Raw genomic sequence first — 18,936 nt, forward strand, 5'->3', positions numbered from 1 at the left:
ATTGCTTGGCAGTACCCCTCTGAGTGTAGAGTGTGAGCTGTATCCATGCAGATCCTGGAGCTTGTTCTGCACTTGGTGGCTAGTTCCTCACTCCATGTTCTACTTAGCAGGCACTCTGCAAGGACCTCTTGAATGATTGTTGAATGAATGAAAAGCAGGGTAAACCCAAAGGTTGGAACTGGGAATGGTGCCCTCCAAGGACATGAGTTAGCATCTCAATTAGAGAAGATGATAATAATATTTTTAAGATCCTTGATACATATTACCGCAGTATTTTTTAAAAGGTTAAGGATATCTAGGTTTTTATTAGAATTGTGCTTAAAATCAGCATCCAACAGTCTGGGATACCCTACTTTTTTGTTTGTTACAAATTTGTGAAATTTGGAGATCAAAATCAGTACAGTATATATGATTTTACACTTTTTTCCTTTGTATTTGGACAAATGGTTTAAAAACTATTCCCCTCTGTGATATTTTTAATCTCCTTTTCTCATTTTTTTCTCTTGAGTATTTGGCTAATTCATTTTTGTGAGTTCTTTCTATATCTAAAATATTAGCCTTTGGTCATTTATGCTATAATTGTTTTCCTTATACTTTTAAGTTTATCTGATTAATGTAATTTTTTTTGGAGGTACACTTAGAGACATCTAGATAGCCATATCTATTGTTGACATTTTCTTTGGCCCTTTGTATTACTTTTTTAAAAAAGATTTGTTTGGTATAGTAAAATATAATATTTTTAAATGATTTTAATTTTGTTGGATTTTAAAGTGGACATAATCAAAAGGAGACATAAGAAATCTCCACAATTTTATAAAATATCAAATTGTAACTTTTCAAATCTAGATATTTTCTGTCAACAATATACGTGAATTTCTTTCTATGATATTAGATATTTTACGAATAATTCTTTTTAATATCTACTTGATATTTTAATGTGTGCATATACTATAATGTTTTAGCCAATCTCTCTTTTGGGATATTTAAGTTATTTTCAGCTTACTTATACAGAAAATTCTACAGTGAACATTCTTTTTCATATAGTTTTGTGCATCTTTGTAGGTTTACTTTTAGGACAGATTATCTTTAAAAGAATTTCTGCATACAAGGGCTTATACTAGTTTAAGTTATTGATACATTTTGCTAATTGCCTTCCATGAAAGAGATACCAGCTTATACCCATCATGCAGTATATGAGAGTGCCCATTTTCTCACTGTTATCAAAACTGACTATTTTAATTTTTAGTGCTCTTTACAAACCCAGTTTCTATGTACTTGTGGACTAATAGTCTGATCATCAGTACTGATTAATTAGCTAAATATAATGGATTAATTGTTTTAACATTAATCCTTAAAAATAATACATATCTTAGTTAAAATGGAATTTAAAGAAACTCTTAGAGGTAAAAAGCACAATAAGAGCACAAATCCATACATGTAGAGAGAAAGCTGAAAGAGCATTTGCTAATCTCTGGGTACTCTCAGCTTTGGTTTTAACTACCCAGATAATTAGAGGGAATGTCCAGGTCTGGGACATTGATAGGAAGTTGAGTTGGAGACCATTGCATAAGTCCATTATTCTCTAAGAGCTGCAAATGCAGTGAAAAAGTAAACCAAGGTAAGGGATATATTCCACAAAGGAGATAATAAAGATATTTCTTTGTTGATTTTAGCCCAAAATGGATGGGTGAAAGCAGTTTTGCCTGAGAGTTGATAACCATAATTTAAATTTCACATAGGTTGAGGGTTAGGATTCACATTATTTGCAAGGAATAAAGAACTCTTAAGCTGAAAATTTTATTTAAATAGGGATCTGCTTGGAGTATGCTTAAGTACCTGGTAGTCGAAGACGCAAATCCTCTCTTGAAGAATGCATCCTTGACCCATTTTTCAAGGGATTCTCACTGACAGTTTATACACACACACACACACACACACACACACACACCACACTTACAAAACATACAAAGCATCAGCAAAATTTTAAAAAGAGCCAGGCACAGAGATTTCAAAAACTGGAATATAGATACAACATGCAAAATAAGTATGTTTTAAAAATATAAAAAAGGGTTTAAAATGTAAGAAATAACTGACTATAAAAATAACCAATTGTCACATAAAATTTCTAGAAATAATAAATGTAGAGATCAAAATTAGAAACTTACTGGGGAAGTTAAATGGCACAGTAGAGGTGAAAGATGAGAAGGAAACTGGCAAACTAGAGGAGAATTTGAAATGACTACCCAACATGTGGCACAGAGAGACAAAGAGATGAAAAACGAAAAGGTTATAGGGACAAATAGCTAATCAGAGTTGCATAAGGAGATAATAGGAAATAATGAAAAAATGTTCAAAAAGATATGTCTGAGAACTTCACAAAATTAACAAAAGGTAGGAAAACTCATATAGAAGGTAGGATAGGAAGAAACCATCTATACTTAGAAGAATCACAGTGATCCTGTGATTCTACACAGACTATTAAAGACAACAAGATCAAAAAAGCAGCAGAGACAAAGGTCAGATGGAGACTATCAACTGACATCTCATTCACACCAAAAGAAACCAGAAGACTGAGGAATAATACCTTAAAATGCTGTGAGAAAATAAGTTAAAATGGTATACTCAGCTAAACTATCACCTAAGAAAAACATCATCCCACTGAGAGGATCAACAAAGTCAAAGTTGATTCTTTGTAAAGAAAATAAAAATTGACAAACTTCTAAAAAGACACAAATTCAACAAAAATAATATCAGAAATGTAAAAGGACCCATAGTTACAGGTGTCATAGAAAGTTTAAAAATTATAAGCAAATAATTTAAACACCCTGTGGAACAATTATAAAACAATCAACAGATACTAAGCACTGTCTAAATAAGTGGGAGGTATAATCTGGAATTTGATAAACATCCTCTAATATATATAAAAGAGTAAAAGACCATAGGAAGAACAGGGTAAGAGAAACTACCTAACCAGATCTTAAAGTCTTTTTGTAAAGCAATACAATGGAGCATTGCGCAGTCATAGATAAATTGATTAATGTCCTAGAGAATAGAGATCAATGAGAAAGGACAAATTCACAAACGATGTTTGAACAACTGGCTGTCAAAATAAAAAGCATGAAAATTATTCCTGATTGCAAACCAAACACAAACATGAAAAAAAGAAGTATTAAAGAATGAAAAAGTTTATTTGTGGAACTTTGAATTTGGGGGGAAAAAAGTAAATATTTTTATTTCCTATGGACAAGGAAAATGTTCCTATGGACTCCCAAAGTATATTTTTGTAAATTTGATAGCACTAAGATAAGAATTCAGTGTCCATCAGAAAATGCTATTAAAAATAGTGAAAAAAATAGTTTACAAATAGAAGGTATTTGGATCACATAACCAACAAAAGATTACTTCCAGAATGAATAGATAACCCTAAAAGTCAATCAGAACAGGACAAATACGAACTTTATAGAAGCCATAAGTAGGCATTTTGTAGAACAAATGTGAAAAGCTAATGAAATATTGCAATGAGAATCAATTAATGGTAATAATTCAAAAAATGAAAATTAAAATTACAAGGGATATGAACTTATATCTCTGATATTGTCAAAAATGACATCTGTGTTTATAAGTTTGTAGAGCATAGAAACTCTTTATACTGAGATTTATAAATTGATAGTCATTTGGGAAAAGAATTGGGGATAATCTCAGAGTTCAAGATGTGTGTATCCTATGAATTATCAATATTGCTCTAGAAACTTTTGCAAATGTACACCAGAAATTTTTACCAGAGAAATATTCCCTGTAGCTTTTTCTTTTTGTAATAATAAACCTTGAAAATAATTTCAATATCCACTTAAAATAAATGGATAAACTGCAGTTACCATGTAGTGTAATACTTTACAGCAGTAAAAATTAAAAAGCTACAGCTCTAATCATCAACAAATATGAATCTCACACATGCAACATTCAGCACAAATAAAACAAATCAACAAAAATTATAATATTTTTATGAAAATTAAGAACATGCAGAATTAAATAGGTCAATTAAGAATAGATATTTAAGATTTGGACATTAAATGAAAGCAAAGAAATCATGGACATGAAATTCAAGATATCTGTTACCTATGACAATAGGCAGGGGTATAGAATGAGAGCAGGTTCTATTTTCTTTTACCCAGTTGGGGATGCATTGTTGATTTTTTTTTAACATTTAAGTTACATTATTTACTTACAATGAAATGTATAACATATACAGAAAAAATAAACAGAACACAGGACAAAAATGTAAAAGCTCAGTGAATTGTCACAAAGTGCACCCCTGAATAATCACTATCTAAAGTAATAAAATATTCAGCACCCTGGAAATTATGTCCTCCCTGCCCTCCAAATATGGCTGCTATCCTTATAGATTTATTCTATGAATACTTCTTCAAACCCTGTTGGTTTCTTTTTGTTTTTTTCAATTTAACAGTTAATTCTTTTGTGTCCAGCATCTTTGGTCAACATTATATAGGTAAATTCATACATTTTTATATATATTGTTGAATGTCTATTGTTTTTTCATTTTCTTTGTGTATTTTTCCATTGCATGAATACATCACAGTGTCTCTATCCATTTCACTGTTGATGGACATGTAGGTTGTGTCTTGTTTGGGGCAGTTATAAACAATGATGCTATATAGTTTTGTCTATGTTTCTTGATAAGTGGCATTGATAATCCTAAAAAGACCAAATATATGGTTTACATATTACTCTGTATGTATTAAACATTACAAAATAAAATAATGTAAGAAATCTTCTTTACTAAATTAATCATTAGTAATGGTATTTTATCTTAATTTTACTTTTTGATTCCCACTAGTGATAAACATTTTTTGTATTTTAATTAGAATGTCATTATCTGTGAATTGCTATTGATGCTGTTTGTCCATTTTTCAATTGTATTAATACTTTAAATTTTTGATTTGTGAAAATTATTTATTAATAATTATACAATGATTATCTTATTGGTGGAAAAAAAGTGTTTTTTAACTGTCCCCACTTTGATTTTTTATTTAATTGTAAACATTTTGGTAAATGCCTCTTGTGACTTTATACACATGTATATTTATATCATTATATATAGTGGTCATATATAATATGTAATTTATTATGTATCATATTAATAAATACATGTATTTATATTTCTGAAATATATATGTGTATATGAATCTTTTAAAATATCTATATGTTTACACACTTAGTTTTGCAAAAAGGATATTTTCTTCTGCCTAATGGAACATATTTTACCAATAAATAATAAATAAATAAGGAACACCATCATTTTAAAATATCTGAATGATATTCCATTGTACATATACCTAATTGTTCATTCAACAAATATTTATTGGGCCCCTTAGTAGCAATATTTCATAGGCATCAGGAATAAAGCAATGCACAGAATTCCTGTAAAGGTGGCATTTGAATGATATTGGGGAAAATATATAATAAACAAATAAATATTTCACATATAGTAATAACTAGTACTATGAAGAAAAAAAGCAAGGAAGAGGATAGAGAGTAATGGGTTGGCATGAGGGTACAGGGTGCTCAAGAAAGCCTCCTAAGTGAATAGGAATATAACTGAAGTGTAGGAGCCCACCATGGCAAGATCTAGGGCAAAATCATCTTAGAGAAAGAACAAACGCAAGTCCACAAGGCAAGCCTTAAAAAAAAAAAGAAAGAAAGAAAGAAAAAAAAGCAATTTAATATTGGTTAACATTTAAGTTACTTCCAATTATTTAGAACTTTAAGCAAATTTGGAGAGACCACTTTTGTTAAAAAAACTTCCTAAAGGAGTTCCCATTGTGGCTCAGTGGTTAACGAATCCGACCAGGAACCATGAGGTTGCGGGTTCGGTTCCTGGCCTTGCTCAGTGGGTTAAAGATCTGGCGTTGCCCTGAGCTGTGGTGTAGGTCACAGATGCGGCTTGGATCCTGCATTGCTGTGGCTCTGGTGTAGGCCGGTGGCTATAGCTCCGATTCAACCCCTAGCCTGGGAACCTCCATGAGCTGCGGGAGCGGCCCAAGAAATGGCAAAAAGACAAAAAAAAACTTCCTAAATTCTTGCAGTTGTTCTAACTGAGCTTCTTAATTTTCATACCTACTTTTCCCCTGTTGTATGTTTTCATGGCTCTATCAGTAGGGAAATATGAAAGTGCATCTGGGAGTTATCGTGGCACAGCAGAAACAAATCCAACTAGGAACCATGAGGTTGCTGGTTTGATCCCTGGCCTTGCTCAGTGGGTTAAGGATCCAGTGCTGCTGTGAGCTGTGGTGTAGGTCACAAACATGGCTAAGGCTCTGATCCCACGTTGCTGTGGCTGTGGCTGTGGCTAGGCCAGAGCTGTAGCTCCAATTCAACCCCTAGCCTGGGAACCTCCATATGCCGTGAGTGCAGCCTTAAAAAGACACACACACACACACACACACACACACACACACACACAAAAGTGCATCTGAAAACAGGTTAAACTGATGCCATCTTACTCTATAGGCCTAATTCTTATTTTCTTGGAGGAAAAATGAAACTTTGAGAAAGGAAAAATAATATTAGAATATAGAAAGTTTAATTTAGAGGGCAATTTTTATAGCCAAGGCAAAAAATTGAAATGGCTTGCCTTTATTTATACTGCTAATTAATACTTTCCTTTTATGGCATTTTTAAATCTGCTTTAGGTTGCTGATGCCAAGTTTTTCTCAGGACCTTTTAATGTGATGCCTGTGAAGACAAAATGGAGTAACATTGGCTTTCATATCCTTCTATTTGATCTGGAAAACCTTGTTGAACTTTTGCTGCCTACTCCAATCTGTGATGTTGACACTTCCAATTCCTTCTATGGCAGTGAGATCCTGCGAAGGGCCAAAAGCACAGTAGAGAAGAAAACACTGACGCTGAAAAGAAATAAAACTGCCTGTGGTCCTCTCTCAGTGGAGGCAGAAGCCAAGCCTGTTACTGAAAGCCCAGCCCAAGGAGATAATACCATCAAATTATCAGAAGAAAATGATGGCATTAAAAGGCAGAAGAAAATAAAGAGCTCCAAAAAGATGCACCCTATGCAATCAAGCAAATTTGATGCCAACCTCACAATAGACACAGCTAAATTGCTCCTATCTTGTCTTTTACCGTGGGGAGTGGATAAAGAATTAGATAATCTCTGCATTAAGCATCTCAATATTTTAAAGCTTCAGGGTCCCGTTTCTTTAGGACTTGCTTCAAATGAAGATCACTTTTCACTGATGCTGCCAGGTTGGGATTTATGCAATGCTGAAATGAACAAAGATTATTCAAAAGCGAATTTATTTTCCAGAAAAGTTTTGGACTTGTCAAATAAATATACTTCCACTCTTCCAAATCAGGCTGGGATGCCAAGAGGACTGGAAAATATTTCTGATCCTTTGCAAGAGTCAAACACTATAGTTTACTTATTGAGCAAGCTATTTTTAGTTAATAAGTTAGTTAATATGCCTTTAGAACTTGCTTGTGGAATTGACAGGTAAGATATAACTAGAGATTTTGACTATTTTTATTTACATTAAAAAATTATCATTTGTTATATTTAGTTCTTTAGCCTTCCTCCCTCCCTCCCCTTCCTTCCTTCCTTCCTTCCTATGAAGACTGTATATGCAACTTCTCCTTTAGCTCAAAACACATTTAAGATAGTCTTCCTTTTAATTATTTGATATTGGAGAATAATTTGGGCAATAAATCTATATGTTTTAAAATTTATTCATCCAACCAATATCTGACACTCTTATAATATGTGCCAGGAAAATCACAGTGCTAGATGCTGAATGTTTCAGTGAATAGGTAGATAAATAGATTTACACACACCTTGAAATCCATTATACTTGTTGTGAATTAAATATGAACAAGAGGCTTTTATTTAAGTAAAGGCCTATGATTATATATTTCATATATCATCAGGAAAGGAAAATCTTGAAAAATTTCATACCTCAAATCCCACCACTTAATTTACACTTTGGCTTATTAAAATAGAAGAGGTTATCACTAATTCATTTATAGAAAGTACATTTAGTAATAATAGCTATTGTTTTTTGAATGTTTAACATATACTAGTCACCATGTAAGGACTTTACATACCTGATTTAATTTCATATTCACAGCAAAGCTCAGCTATAGGTATGATTATTTTGCTCATTGTGTGGATGAGAATATTGAGGCTTATGGCAACAAAGTATCAACCCCAAGATTAATTCAGTGCTTTCCAAGCTGATTCAAGGCTGAGCATTCATTAGTCTAATTCCAGAGGCTGTTTGCTCACCTTGATTCTGTGTGTTTATCTTCTCCCACTGTAAAATTCAACAATTTTTTATAGTATGGTGCTAGAAGGTTAAATTCAGCTCACCAAGTGCTTACTAAATATGTCTTTAGCACTAGCTTATGGAGGAAATACAAATAAATTTTTCATTTGGGTAGAAACTCAGTCAAATGATAAAGATAATACATATGAAATAAGTAGAAAACACTGAAGGAACAAGGAGAAACATATGTAATATAGGTTATAGATGTATTACAGATGGTCAGAGTAAAGAGAATAATTAGTGTGAGATGAAACTATCAGAAAACCTTTATAGAAGATACAGTGTTTGAACTGCTCACTACATGGTGGCAAACGGTCCTTGACATTTCTGTTCTTTGAGAAGAGCTCAGTTTAACAAATATCTGTACCAGGTAATATAGAGTTTCTGCCTTCAGTGAACCTGCAGTCTGGTAGCAAGTCTGCATGGATCATGTAGATTAAGTGTTAAGTTTCCTTCCATTACAATACTTATATGCTATAGGGTTTTCCATTTTCTATTTGGTGACCCTAATAATGAGAAAACAGAGACTGGTGAATTTCCATGATTCTTATAATTAATTTTCCTCTATGTTCTTTTCTTCTGTTCACTTTAAATATATTTGTGTGTGTGTATATATATACATATATATATTTATTTATATAACATATAACTTCACATTTATGATTTATAGTATATATAATATAGGTATTTTAATTCCAGATAGACTTCTTTCATTTTTCATTCTGTAACTAAGAAAATTAAATAATCCTTAAAGTATGATAAAAATTGTAGTCAATGGAGCCTGAAAACCTAAGAATAAATCCTGGTTTTGTTGTTTAACTAGTCATGTTGCTTTGGGCTAGTCACTTAGCCCTTCTGGGTCTTGTTTTCCTCATTTACAAGATGAAATGACTAGAATAGGTAATCATCAAGATTTCTTCAAATTCTTAAAAACCAATTATATTTGTTAGCCTAATCATGACCCCACAGAGCAGATGAGTGTCTTAGTTATTGTTACCAGAGGTTTTCATTCTGAGTTTGTTCCTGGTACAGAATATAGGATGTGGAGGATGTACCTGGTGCCCTATAGGGAGATTAAGGTCTTTCAGCATGGCTTCCACTAAATGGCCTTAAAATCATTGCCACACATAAGTGAATTCTTTACAAAATTCTTTATTAAAGTGGTGGTGTCAGAATTAGAGACTGCCTCTCTAAATAAATCACTTCAGATCTGATCTGCTGTCAGAGATTATGTATCACACTTCAGGAAATCAAAATAATGTGTATGGGATTAGTCATACTAAATCCTTCCAGAAAAAGGAAAATTTGGCACTTCTGCTAACATTTCACCGTGGTTGTGAAGGTGGAGAAATTTTTGTATCCTTAACTGTGAGTACATGAAACGTAAATGAATTTTAAGAAAAGAGCTGTCTACTTATGAGAATATCTTTGGGCAATTTCTGAAATCTCCTTTGATTGAATCACTAAACGAGGATAAAGCCTGCCTCATCAAGTCCTGATGGTACCTGGGGATAATCCTTTGGGAGATATGAACATATTAGGATTCAGAAATTTATTACATTATCTACAAATCACCTGACCTAAAGTATAAAGTAAGCAAAGCCCCTCCAGTAAGAGTGGGCCACAGGATCACTCTGGTAAACTAAGAGTCACAATTTAATTGTGGTTAGGGTTTCAGGTAAGCCTAATTAAGGAAACAAGATTCATCAAAGGAATTTATGTTGAACACTGATAAACATAATGTCTTCAATTCCAAAATTAGTTTAAGTGGTCATGCACTTATGTCTTAAATTTATTTCTCAAAATATTTTCTACATCTTTAATAATATACTTTAAATCTTTTTAACAGATCTTTCAAAATGGAGTCTGTGCATAACAAGATGAAAAATCCTGGGAATGATATTTTGAATATTTCAAGCTTCTATGGTTATTTACGAAATGGTAAAGGAGTTACAGATCTAGTCTAATAATTTTTTCTTCCGTGAAATAAAAGTGCTATACCTGGATAACATTCTACAGTTAAGAAGGATCAGTATACATATTTATTGTTTGATTTACTCTGCATTTTACATGGTTACAGTTTTATATTCTGTCATATTTGAAATATATATGAAACTTTGTTTTTAAAACAAGTATCTTTAAAGACACGTAATGTGATGGATTTCATCAAATGATCTTCAAAATACCTAGAAGTCTGAAACTTTTCAGCAAAGGGAACATCTTAATATTAAATTAAGGTCCTATGTGATTTATGGGGAAGTTTTACTACATCAGTATTTTTATTACCAAATAAGTGATGATTATATTAAGGAGTTTTATGGTTATATCAGAAGGTTATATAATGGTCTTTGAATTCTTCTGGTTAATAGTCTTGGTGTTTAGATTTTCTTTTGATACCAAGTGGCTAATTATTTCCTAAAATCTTCTCTAAATTTTCTACATCTCAATAAATAGCAATTCTATCTTTCCAGTTACTCAGGTCAAGAACTTTAATGTCGTTTTGGCTTTCCCCCTTTCTGGTACCCCACATTCCATCTTTTAATAATCATGTGGTTTCTACCTTCAGAATATTTTCCAGAGTCTGACCACTGCTCTCTACCTACATGACAACCCCCTGGTTTGAGCATTCATCCCCACTTGCCTGGATACAGAAGCCTCCTAACCATCTCTCTGCTCCTATTTTTGGTTCTTATACTTTATTCTCAACTGGACATCCAAGGTGATCTATTTGAAACAGCTGGAACCTCACGCTACTGCTTAAAACCTGTCAGTAGCTTCTGTTGCACTCTGAATAAAAGCTACAGTGCTTAGGAGAGCTCCTAAGGCCCTGCGTAACCTGGCTGCTCTACTATGTCATTGCACACAAACCCCTATCTGACCTCATTTCTTTGTACTGAACCCCTGCTTCACTATTCCAGCTACACCAGCCTTTTTTACTTTTACTCAAACACAAGAGGCAGGGTTCAGCATTTTTGTACTAACTGTTCCCTCTGCCTGGAATGCCCTTTCTCCAGCTTCCATTACTTCAGCCTGCTGCTCCCCGCCTCCATCTCCCATTCCCCATCCTTCAATTCCTCCTCAAATGCCATCTTATCATGAAGGCATCCTCCCTTCTCCCCTGTTTATCCTATGCCTTTCCCTGTTTACTGTTTTATCATAATCCTTTTCATTATCTAGCATGCTGTATATCATGTTTTCATTTGCCATCTACCTCTTGCTACTCAAAATAAACTCTAGGGAGATTATTATTATTATCATCATCATCACCATTTGTCTTTTCAGGGCTGCACTCATGGCATATGGAAGTTCCCAGGCTAAGGGTCAAATTGGAGCTGCAGCTCCCAGCCTACTGCCACAGCCATAGCAACGTGGGATCTAAGCCACATCTGTGACCTACACCACAGCTCATGGCAATACCAGATCCTTAACCCACTGAACAAGGCCAGGGATCAAACCCACGTCCTCATGGATACTAGCTGGGTTCGTTACTGCTGAGCCACGATGGGAACTCCAGATTATTATTTTTTTTTATGGCAGCTTTATTCATTGCTGTGTCCCCAGTTCTTAGAACAATGCCTGCAAGGAATTAAGCAAATGCTTTTGGATTAATGGATGAATAAAAAATAGAATAATAGTTTTTGGAGATAAACCACTGAGGTTCAGGATCCAGTATGCCACTTTCTACTTATGAAACTTTGGGTGTATCTTTTACTCCTTTAAAAACCGTATTTACTACATTTGTAAAATGGGAATAAGATTCCAGACTTGATGTGCATATATGTCCCAGTCTGGACTGCCCGCCTTCTCCTTAACTAGTACCCCTTACTAGGGTTATTTTCTCTAATTTTAATTTTTTTATAACACTGGGAAAGAGATTAGAATTAAAATAAAATATAAATGGTTTCTGCAGATACCTAGAGATTTGTTAGCTGGAGCCAAAGAGATCCCAACTTTTCCCATGAATGTCCCAACCAAAGCAGCCTGAGCAACTAGTGTTATTAAGGATCAATCTCCCTGATGTTGAGAGGTGGCATTTATAGCAGTTAAAATGCAATTAGTTACTGAGGAAACATGACTTTATGTTTTAATAACTGGAAAATGGGAGGTGAAGGAAAAGGAGGGATTCACTTCATGCCATTAATTCTATAAAGTCCAAGCCTGAGGTATGAAGTGCTCATTGTGAAGAGGTGACAGGAACCAATACTCACTTCCATCATCTGAAATGATGGCTAAGTAATATGGGTGAGCCTGGGATGTTTTCTTTTTATCTTTCCCTATGAAGTTGTAATTAATTCTTTAACTCACTGACATTGCCAAGAAAAGTTGGCTCTCATTTCCATCTCATATTAAAATTTTAACATCACATTAAAGTGTGCTGTGAACTACCCCATGATGCCAGTAAGTAGTTACAGTTGAGACCAATACTTAGCTTTGATGGTGGAGTCACAAGGTCAAAAAAATGAGAGAGGGAGGAAGGAAAGAGATCAAAAGAAAATCTTCTATTACCCGCTGTGCTTAAGAAGAAGGGGGAAATACTATAAACTCATAGCTCTCTATCGTACTCACATGTTTTATGCACTGTTCTTGGTCATTTCAAATTCACATCATATGTTCCACTAGGAAAAAAAGAACACTAATAATGAGTTAGAAGTTTCTTACACATTTCTTTCATGTTCTCAGTTTACATTATATCAATACCTTCTATTTTATTTCCCTTGACCACTAATGTGAGATATGTGGATATACACACACATGCACACACAAACATATCTATTAATATATAAAATGGTAATTCAATGAAAAACATATTGGACTAATACTAACTTAAACAGTTGATGTGGCATTCCAAACATATGTTAATATGCTAATTTAAATAGAGAGCGATAGTAATTTTCCCTCCAGCACACAAGCCCTCATCACTCTTCCTTATCTCACTCCTGGATCTGGCCTAGCTAATATACTTTAGACATCAGAAAGCCTTAATTCATCCATCTTTCTCATTTGGCTGATAATATGTACATTTTCAATTAATAAAAAGGCACTTATTAAGTGCTTTTTTGTGTAGGGAACTGTGGAAATTGTGGATCAATTGAAATAAACCAAGCCATAGCTCACTCTTAAAATTTCACGCTGAACATTAGGGCATAAAGATAGAAAGGACATTCAAGAGGGCAAACTTAAGAGAAACAATACATAAGAAAATGAGTCAAATTAAAGCATAAGTGCTATACCTATTGATCATAGTAGTATAGCTGGGTAAGGACAAATCACAGGCCTCTTTTATAGGATTTTCTGTGTGATAGATACTGATTATGGCAAGGTAGAATTTCAGGAATTATTTGTATGAGGAAGGAGTTGTAAAATTCAGTGATCTGTTTTTTGAGGGCATGTCAGTCATTGCATTTTGTTGGCAAAAAGGTACAGAGATGGATTTAAGATGTAAAGATAAATTTGATTTGATGTGAATATGTCTTCATATAATTGTTAGAAAAAAAAAATATATATATAAATTAATTAATGTTTCTTGACTCCAGCTATATATGAACACCATCTGAGGTACTTTTAAAAAGTATTAATGCTTGCCCTACCATCACCCTGGGACCTATTAAATCAGAATCAGCTGAAGATTGAACCTGGGCATCAATGATTGTGGAAAAAAAGCTCTCTGGGTGATTCTAATGTGCAGCCAGGGTTGAAGATCATTGGGCCTTATCCATGTTTAATACTCTCAAGATACAAATGTGTCCTATGTATTTTTAGGTAAGAGTGAATCCCATCTACCTGAAGCTGACATTTCACTTTTGAAGCTAATTTCCTGTTGGAGAGATCAGTCTGTCCAGGTATGATATAGTTCATGTTTTTGAAGTTCTTGAAAAGTTTTCTTGCTGCTGGGGTGTATTCACATTCCCCTTTACCCAAGTGTACAAGTAAATAGATACTCTTGCCCTCACACATTTTCTTCCAGAGTATTTCATCTAATAGGACTAATGCAGAGACTAGTAATGAGGGAAAAGTAGAAAATAACACATACAAAGATGTACCACGTTAGGTAGTATGCATAGAGGGGGCAAAGGAAGGGATATTTATGTTGTTCTAGGGAACTCGTTGCTCACTGAAGTTTCGGTTGGTGGCAGAAATGTCTATTATTTGATTTCAAAATGTGCCGTGATATAAATATCACTAGGTCTGAGAATTTGGTAGGTATATACTTACCAAATATACTACCAAATTCTCATTAATAGAAATAATTTTTCAATCCTTTTCATCTGTGAGATGATTTATAAAGCTGGTTTCCTCAATGTCCAATTTAAGTCTTTCTTCTTTCAAGGTTTTTTGTGTTTGTTTTGTTTTGTTTTGGGTAGATAGCTTTGTATATTGTATAATAAATATATATGCATTGATTAGATGAGTATTTATTAGAACTTTTTTCTTCTCAGAACGAATTGTGGGGAGGTTGACACACAAAACCAAATAAACAGAGTTGGAATGGTTATTAAAGCCATGGCCTACATGATTTGCTCCTAGCCTAACCTCTTTCCTCATCATTTTCCATGTTTCCCACTATCGACATTGATCTGCCCATTATTTCCAGAACACACAAAGTTCATTTCTACCTCAGGACCTTACCATACTCTCAGATTGGAATTCTCATTTTTCTATTTATCATTTGGATATGCATTCAAAAGTTGACTCCTCTGAGAAGTCACCTGTTGACTCCCCTGATCCCTCACCATACTCTTGCTCCCCCATGCTCCAGTCACCATTATATTACCCAGTTTTGTTTCTTTGTTGTGTTTTCTTTTAATGGAAGTTATACCATTTGCATTTTTGCTTATTTATCTTCTGTCTTCTCACTGTAACAGAAGCTTGCTGAGAGCAGGGACTTTGTCTCACTCAACTCTTTCACCAATGCCCAGAAAAGCAGCAGTGACAGTAGCCAGTCAATAAATATTTAATGAATGACTATGCAGAAAGGCTATGCAGAAAGCCTCTGTGAGAGTCAGACAAACATTGGTATATGTTGACTTTACCAGCATATTATCAATCACACTAAAAGAGTCTCTATTAAAAGTGGAATCTTTTTCCCAGTAGCCAAAGAATTTCGCAATGGGAAAAAAAAAAATTCTTAAGGAAAAGAATGCAATAGAATATTTATCCTGACTTGCTCTGACTAAAGAACTTTTGTAGTTGTTCATTTGACCTTCAAATAAATTGCAATGTAGTTTGGGCATGTTTGGACTAATGGACCCCAAGATTCTATGATTCTATGTCCTTCTGTAAAATGCTGGCAGCAGGACAGATATTACAAGAGCATTTATTACTCACTCCGTATGAAGTTTAAGTTTCAAAGTTCTGCCCTCATTTCTGCCACTAACCTCATGAAAAACTCTGAAAGATGGGTTTAAATTGTTAAATTATTTTCCTTATGTATAAAGTGGGAATGAGAATTCCTTTGTGTTTCAGGAAAAACAGAGGCTCTTGTAAGTATCCAAGTCATCAAATTCCTTTTAAAGCTGTTCATTTAAGCAGTTAGTTGAATCATATTAACTTGAATCTACTTTGTAACATATTTTGGGAATACTACATGGTAATGGAATGATTTTATAAAAAGAACAAAATCCTACTTCAGAAGTTGAAGGGGGAATACCTTTAAGGGAATGGGTAAGGATGAGTTAATTTTGCAGATGAATGAGTTTGTCTGGAGAGCGTCTCTTTCATTTCTTACACATGAAATACACCTGGCATAGAAATAAATGCTGGACAAGCAAAAGCAAACTTTGTAGTTGATAACTCACATGTTTCTGAAGCAGCACCAAAGTTTCTTGGGTTTTACTTATTTATTTATTGGCCATATCCATAGCATTCAAAAGTTCTGGGGGTCAAATCTATGCCACAGCAGTGGCAATGCTGGATCCTTAGTCCACTGAGCCACCAGCGAATTCCCCGGATTTTATAATCTAACACCAGTGGATGCAATCATGAGGTCTAGGCCTCCAGAGAGTACTGTTGCTCTTCTAGGGTATGATGCAATACACGAAAGGCTAGTGTGAGCCTGGGTGTTGGAAAAATGCTCTTATACCAGAAAATCTGGACCTTGAAACCCAAACAGGCCATGGAGGCTCTTATGAGTCTCCATAATGCTCTGTGCTATTTTATAGGACTTTGCTATTTCAAGGTGTTCTAGAAAAACTCTTAAAAATTTTAGCTTGCTATGGTGCAGTTATAATTCTAATATATGGCCCAGATGTGGCTGGCTGTCCCAGCCGATGGATTTTTAAACCTGATTATATATTTCTGCACATTCCTTCACAAGAGTGTGATACTTTGCATATCTGTCTTTTCAGGAAAACTGTACGTGCATTAGGAAGAGAGCTTGATAGCCACAGTACTTTCAATTCTAAAACACTGTTAAAATCACAGTTATATAAAATTATCTCTATATTTTACATTTTGTTGGAAAAAATTCAATGCGTATTATCTATCTGCAAAATTTACTGTATTTACATGCTAGAGAGACTTACATATTGACAGTTAGAAATGGTCATTAAATTTTACTTTCCATACTGTATATACTTTATATATATATATATAAAGATTTTTATTTTTCCCATTATAGCTGTATATTCTTAAAGTATACAGAATCTATTTAAATTACATTAGCATGGTTTTAGTGCCCTCTGTATACCAGATAATATGATAACACTATTATATGCTTATATACGTTGTACCATTTCTCTGAGTATTTATTTCACACTGAGCACAAAGTTTTTATTTTGAATATGTCCCATTCTGTATTCACTTTTAAGTTTTGTGACTCTTAGTATCCTTCTCATTATGGTTAATATGTTTTATTCTGCTATTTCTGTATTATCTTATATTTTAATGATACTCATATTAATTATTATTGCAGTATGCATTTGTCATGATAAATATGTCAAAATTTCCAAAATTTAAGTTAAAATAGTCATGGCATATAAATTTAATAATTAGAAATGTTAATTGAAGTTGCATAAATCCCTGTATAAGAATGTTGATCTGATTTGCTGTAGAGTAAAAATCTTGTGGATAGAGGACATTCTAAATCAAAATTTTGGATGCTCCTCAGAGATTATAATCATCCCAGTGTGAGAGGGCAGCCATAATCCCATGGGAGTTTAGGGCAAGTTGCCCATTTGAGTGATAGACCATAGTCTGGATGTGTTATAGGTCTGAGGATATCCTCCTATATCTTCCTGATTTTTATAGGTATGGATAGAAGCAAGTACCGTACAGCTTTCTGTGTTTGAAGGCTCTCAGTATCACAGACTTTTGTTTTATAAGTAAGGACACTAAGTCTCAGAGTAGTATGTAATTTATCAAAAGTTGCTTTTGTGACTGTCATAGCTGGATCAGAAACTTGGGCCTTTTCATTTCAGACTCAAGCTCTTTCTGCCACATCATTCACATCTTGGAAGCAGTGCTGTCAAATTAAATGTGCAAAAAGATTAAAATGAAATAAATTCAGTGATGAAAACTGTGAATAATTAAAACAGTTTGTCCCATCATAATGTCTAAATGACAAGCATGCTTCACTTACTGTGTTCTAGAATAGTATATGTTAGTAGATATCATAGCTAATAGTAAATATATATATATCAGCATATGGTAGATTTAATAGGCATGATTCATTAGTATCGTGATGTATAGAATTATATTTTGTATTCATGGTATAAAATAGCTATCACAGGGTTGAGTATCTCATCACATGATATGCATGAGGAAGCATTATATATATCTGTATTACGAAAGGCAGTACTACAGTATTAGTAGACTTGGTATGTAATAGTACAGTCACATCATTCATTAGCTTTTTTTCACAACCTAACCAAGCATATAATTGGACAAGAATAGGGGGATGGTCAATGATCAGGAAGCTACTCTGATACTTTCAGGAAGCTCCCTATATTTGAAACTCAGGCACCCAGTTCCTTCTGCCCATTCTTTGAGCATCTGCCTTCAGGATAAGCTCTTTGGGTGTTCCTGGAGCCTAAAAGTCTTACATGCTACCATGACACATAAAAGAGCCTAAATAAATACTTATACGAATGCCTATTCTGTTTTTGGAATCAGCATCTCTAGATCATCAGTCTCGGTGCTGTCCCAAAGCCAGAGCTTTAGGTATCCTATGTAGACAGGATAAGGCAGAGGGGATGGTGGCAATTATGGAATGTGAGTCATCTTGACACAGGACAGGCTTCTGAATGGAAAGGAGCAGGCACTGGGACATGACTACATGGAAGGTTTAACTGTAAGCCAGCGGAGAGTAATGGAAAGGTATCCAAAGTTCGCCTAGATCAGCAGTGGCCTTCCTTTCTCTCACTGATTCAGGACTTGGCTTTCCTTAAACTTTAACTCCTGGACTTTTCTTCATCTCTTACCAGCAAGAGGCTAAGGTACTGTAAAACTGGCCTTTTACTGAGATGGAAGGGTATAGGGTAGAGAATCTTCAGAGGACATATACCACCAAGGATATAGAATCAGGGGTTAGAAAGCCTGTCTACCACATCTGTGTGGAACTTGGGATGTCACATCCCAGGTT

The 18,936-nt window shown here is 34.2% G+C and overlaps 2 protein-coding genes across 12 annotated transcripts in view; one reads left to right on the forward strand and one right to left on the reverse strand.

The window, feature by feature from the left end:
- The window catches only part of LOC110261071 (uncharacterized), an 856,894-nt gene that overhangs the window by 226,735 nt on the left and 611,223 nt on the right, over nt 1-18,936 (reverse strand). The window lies entirely within an intron of this gene.
- Nucleotides 1-18,936, forward strand: part of WDR72 (WD repeat domain 72) — a 215,829-nt gene that overhangs the window by 117,100 nt on the left and 79,793 nt on the right. For all 11 annotated transcript variants that reach the window (XM_013992975.3, XM_084969784.1, XM_021095093.2 and 8 more), the window contains 3 exons: nt 6,711-7,528; nt 10,207-10,298; nt 14,118-14,197. In XM_013992975.3, coding sequence (XP_013848429.3) covers nt 6,711-7,528; nt 10,207-10,298; nt 14,118-14,197 — 990 coding nt within the window. The remainder of the gene's footprint in view (nt 1-6,710; nt 7,529-10,206; nt 10,299-14,117; nt 14,198-18,936) is intronic.

Source organism: Sus scrofa, chromosome 1 (assembly GCF_054392235.1).
Source record: "Sus scrofa isolate SSC_HxYL_T2T_F1_AM1 chromosome 1, Sscrofa_HxYL_maternal_Yorkshire_Landrace_v2.0, whole genome shotgun sequence".
In the NCBI taxonomy this organism is placed as follows: Eukaryota; Metazoa; Chordata; class Mammalia; order Artiodactyla; family Suidae; genus Sus; species Sus scrofa.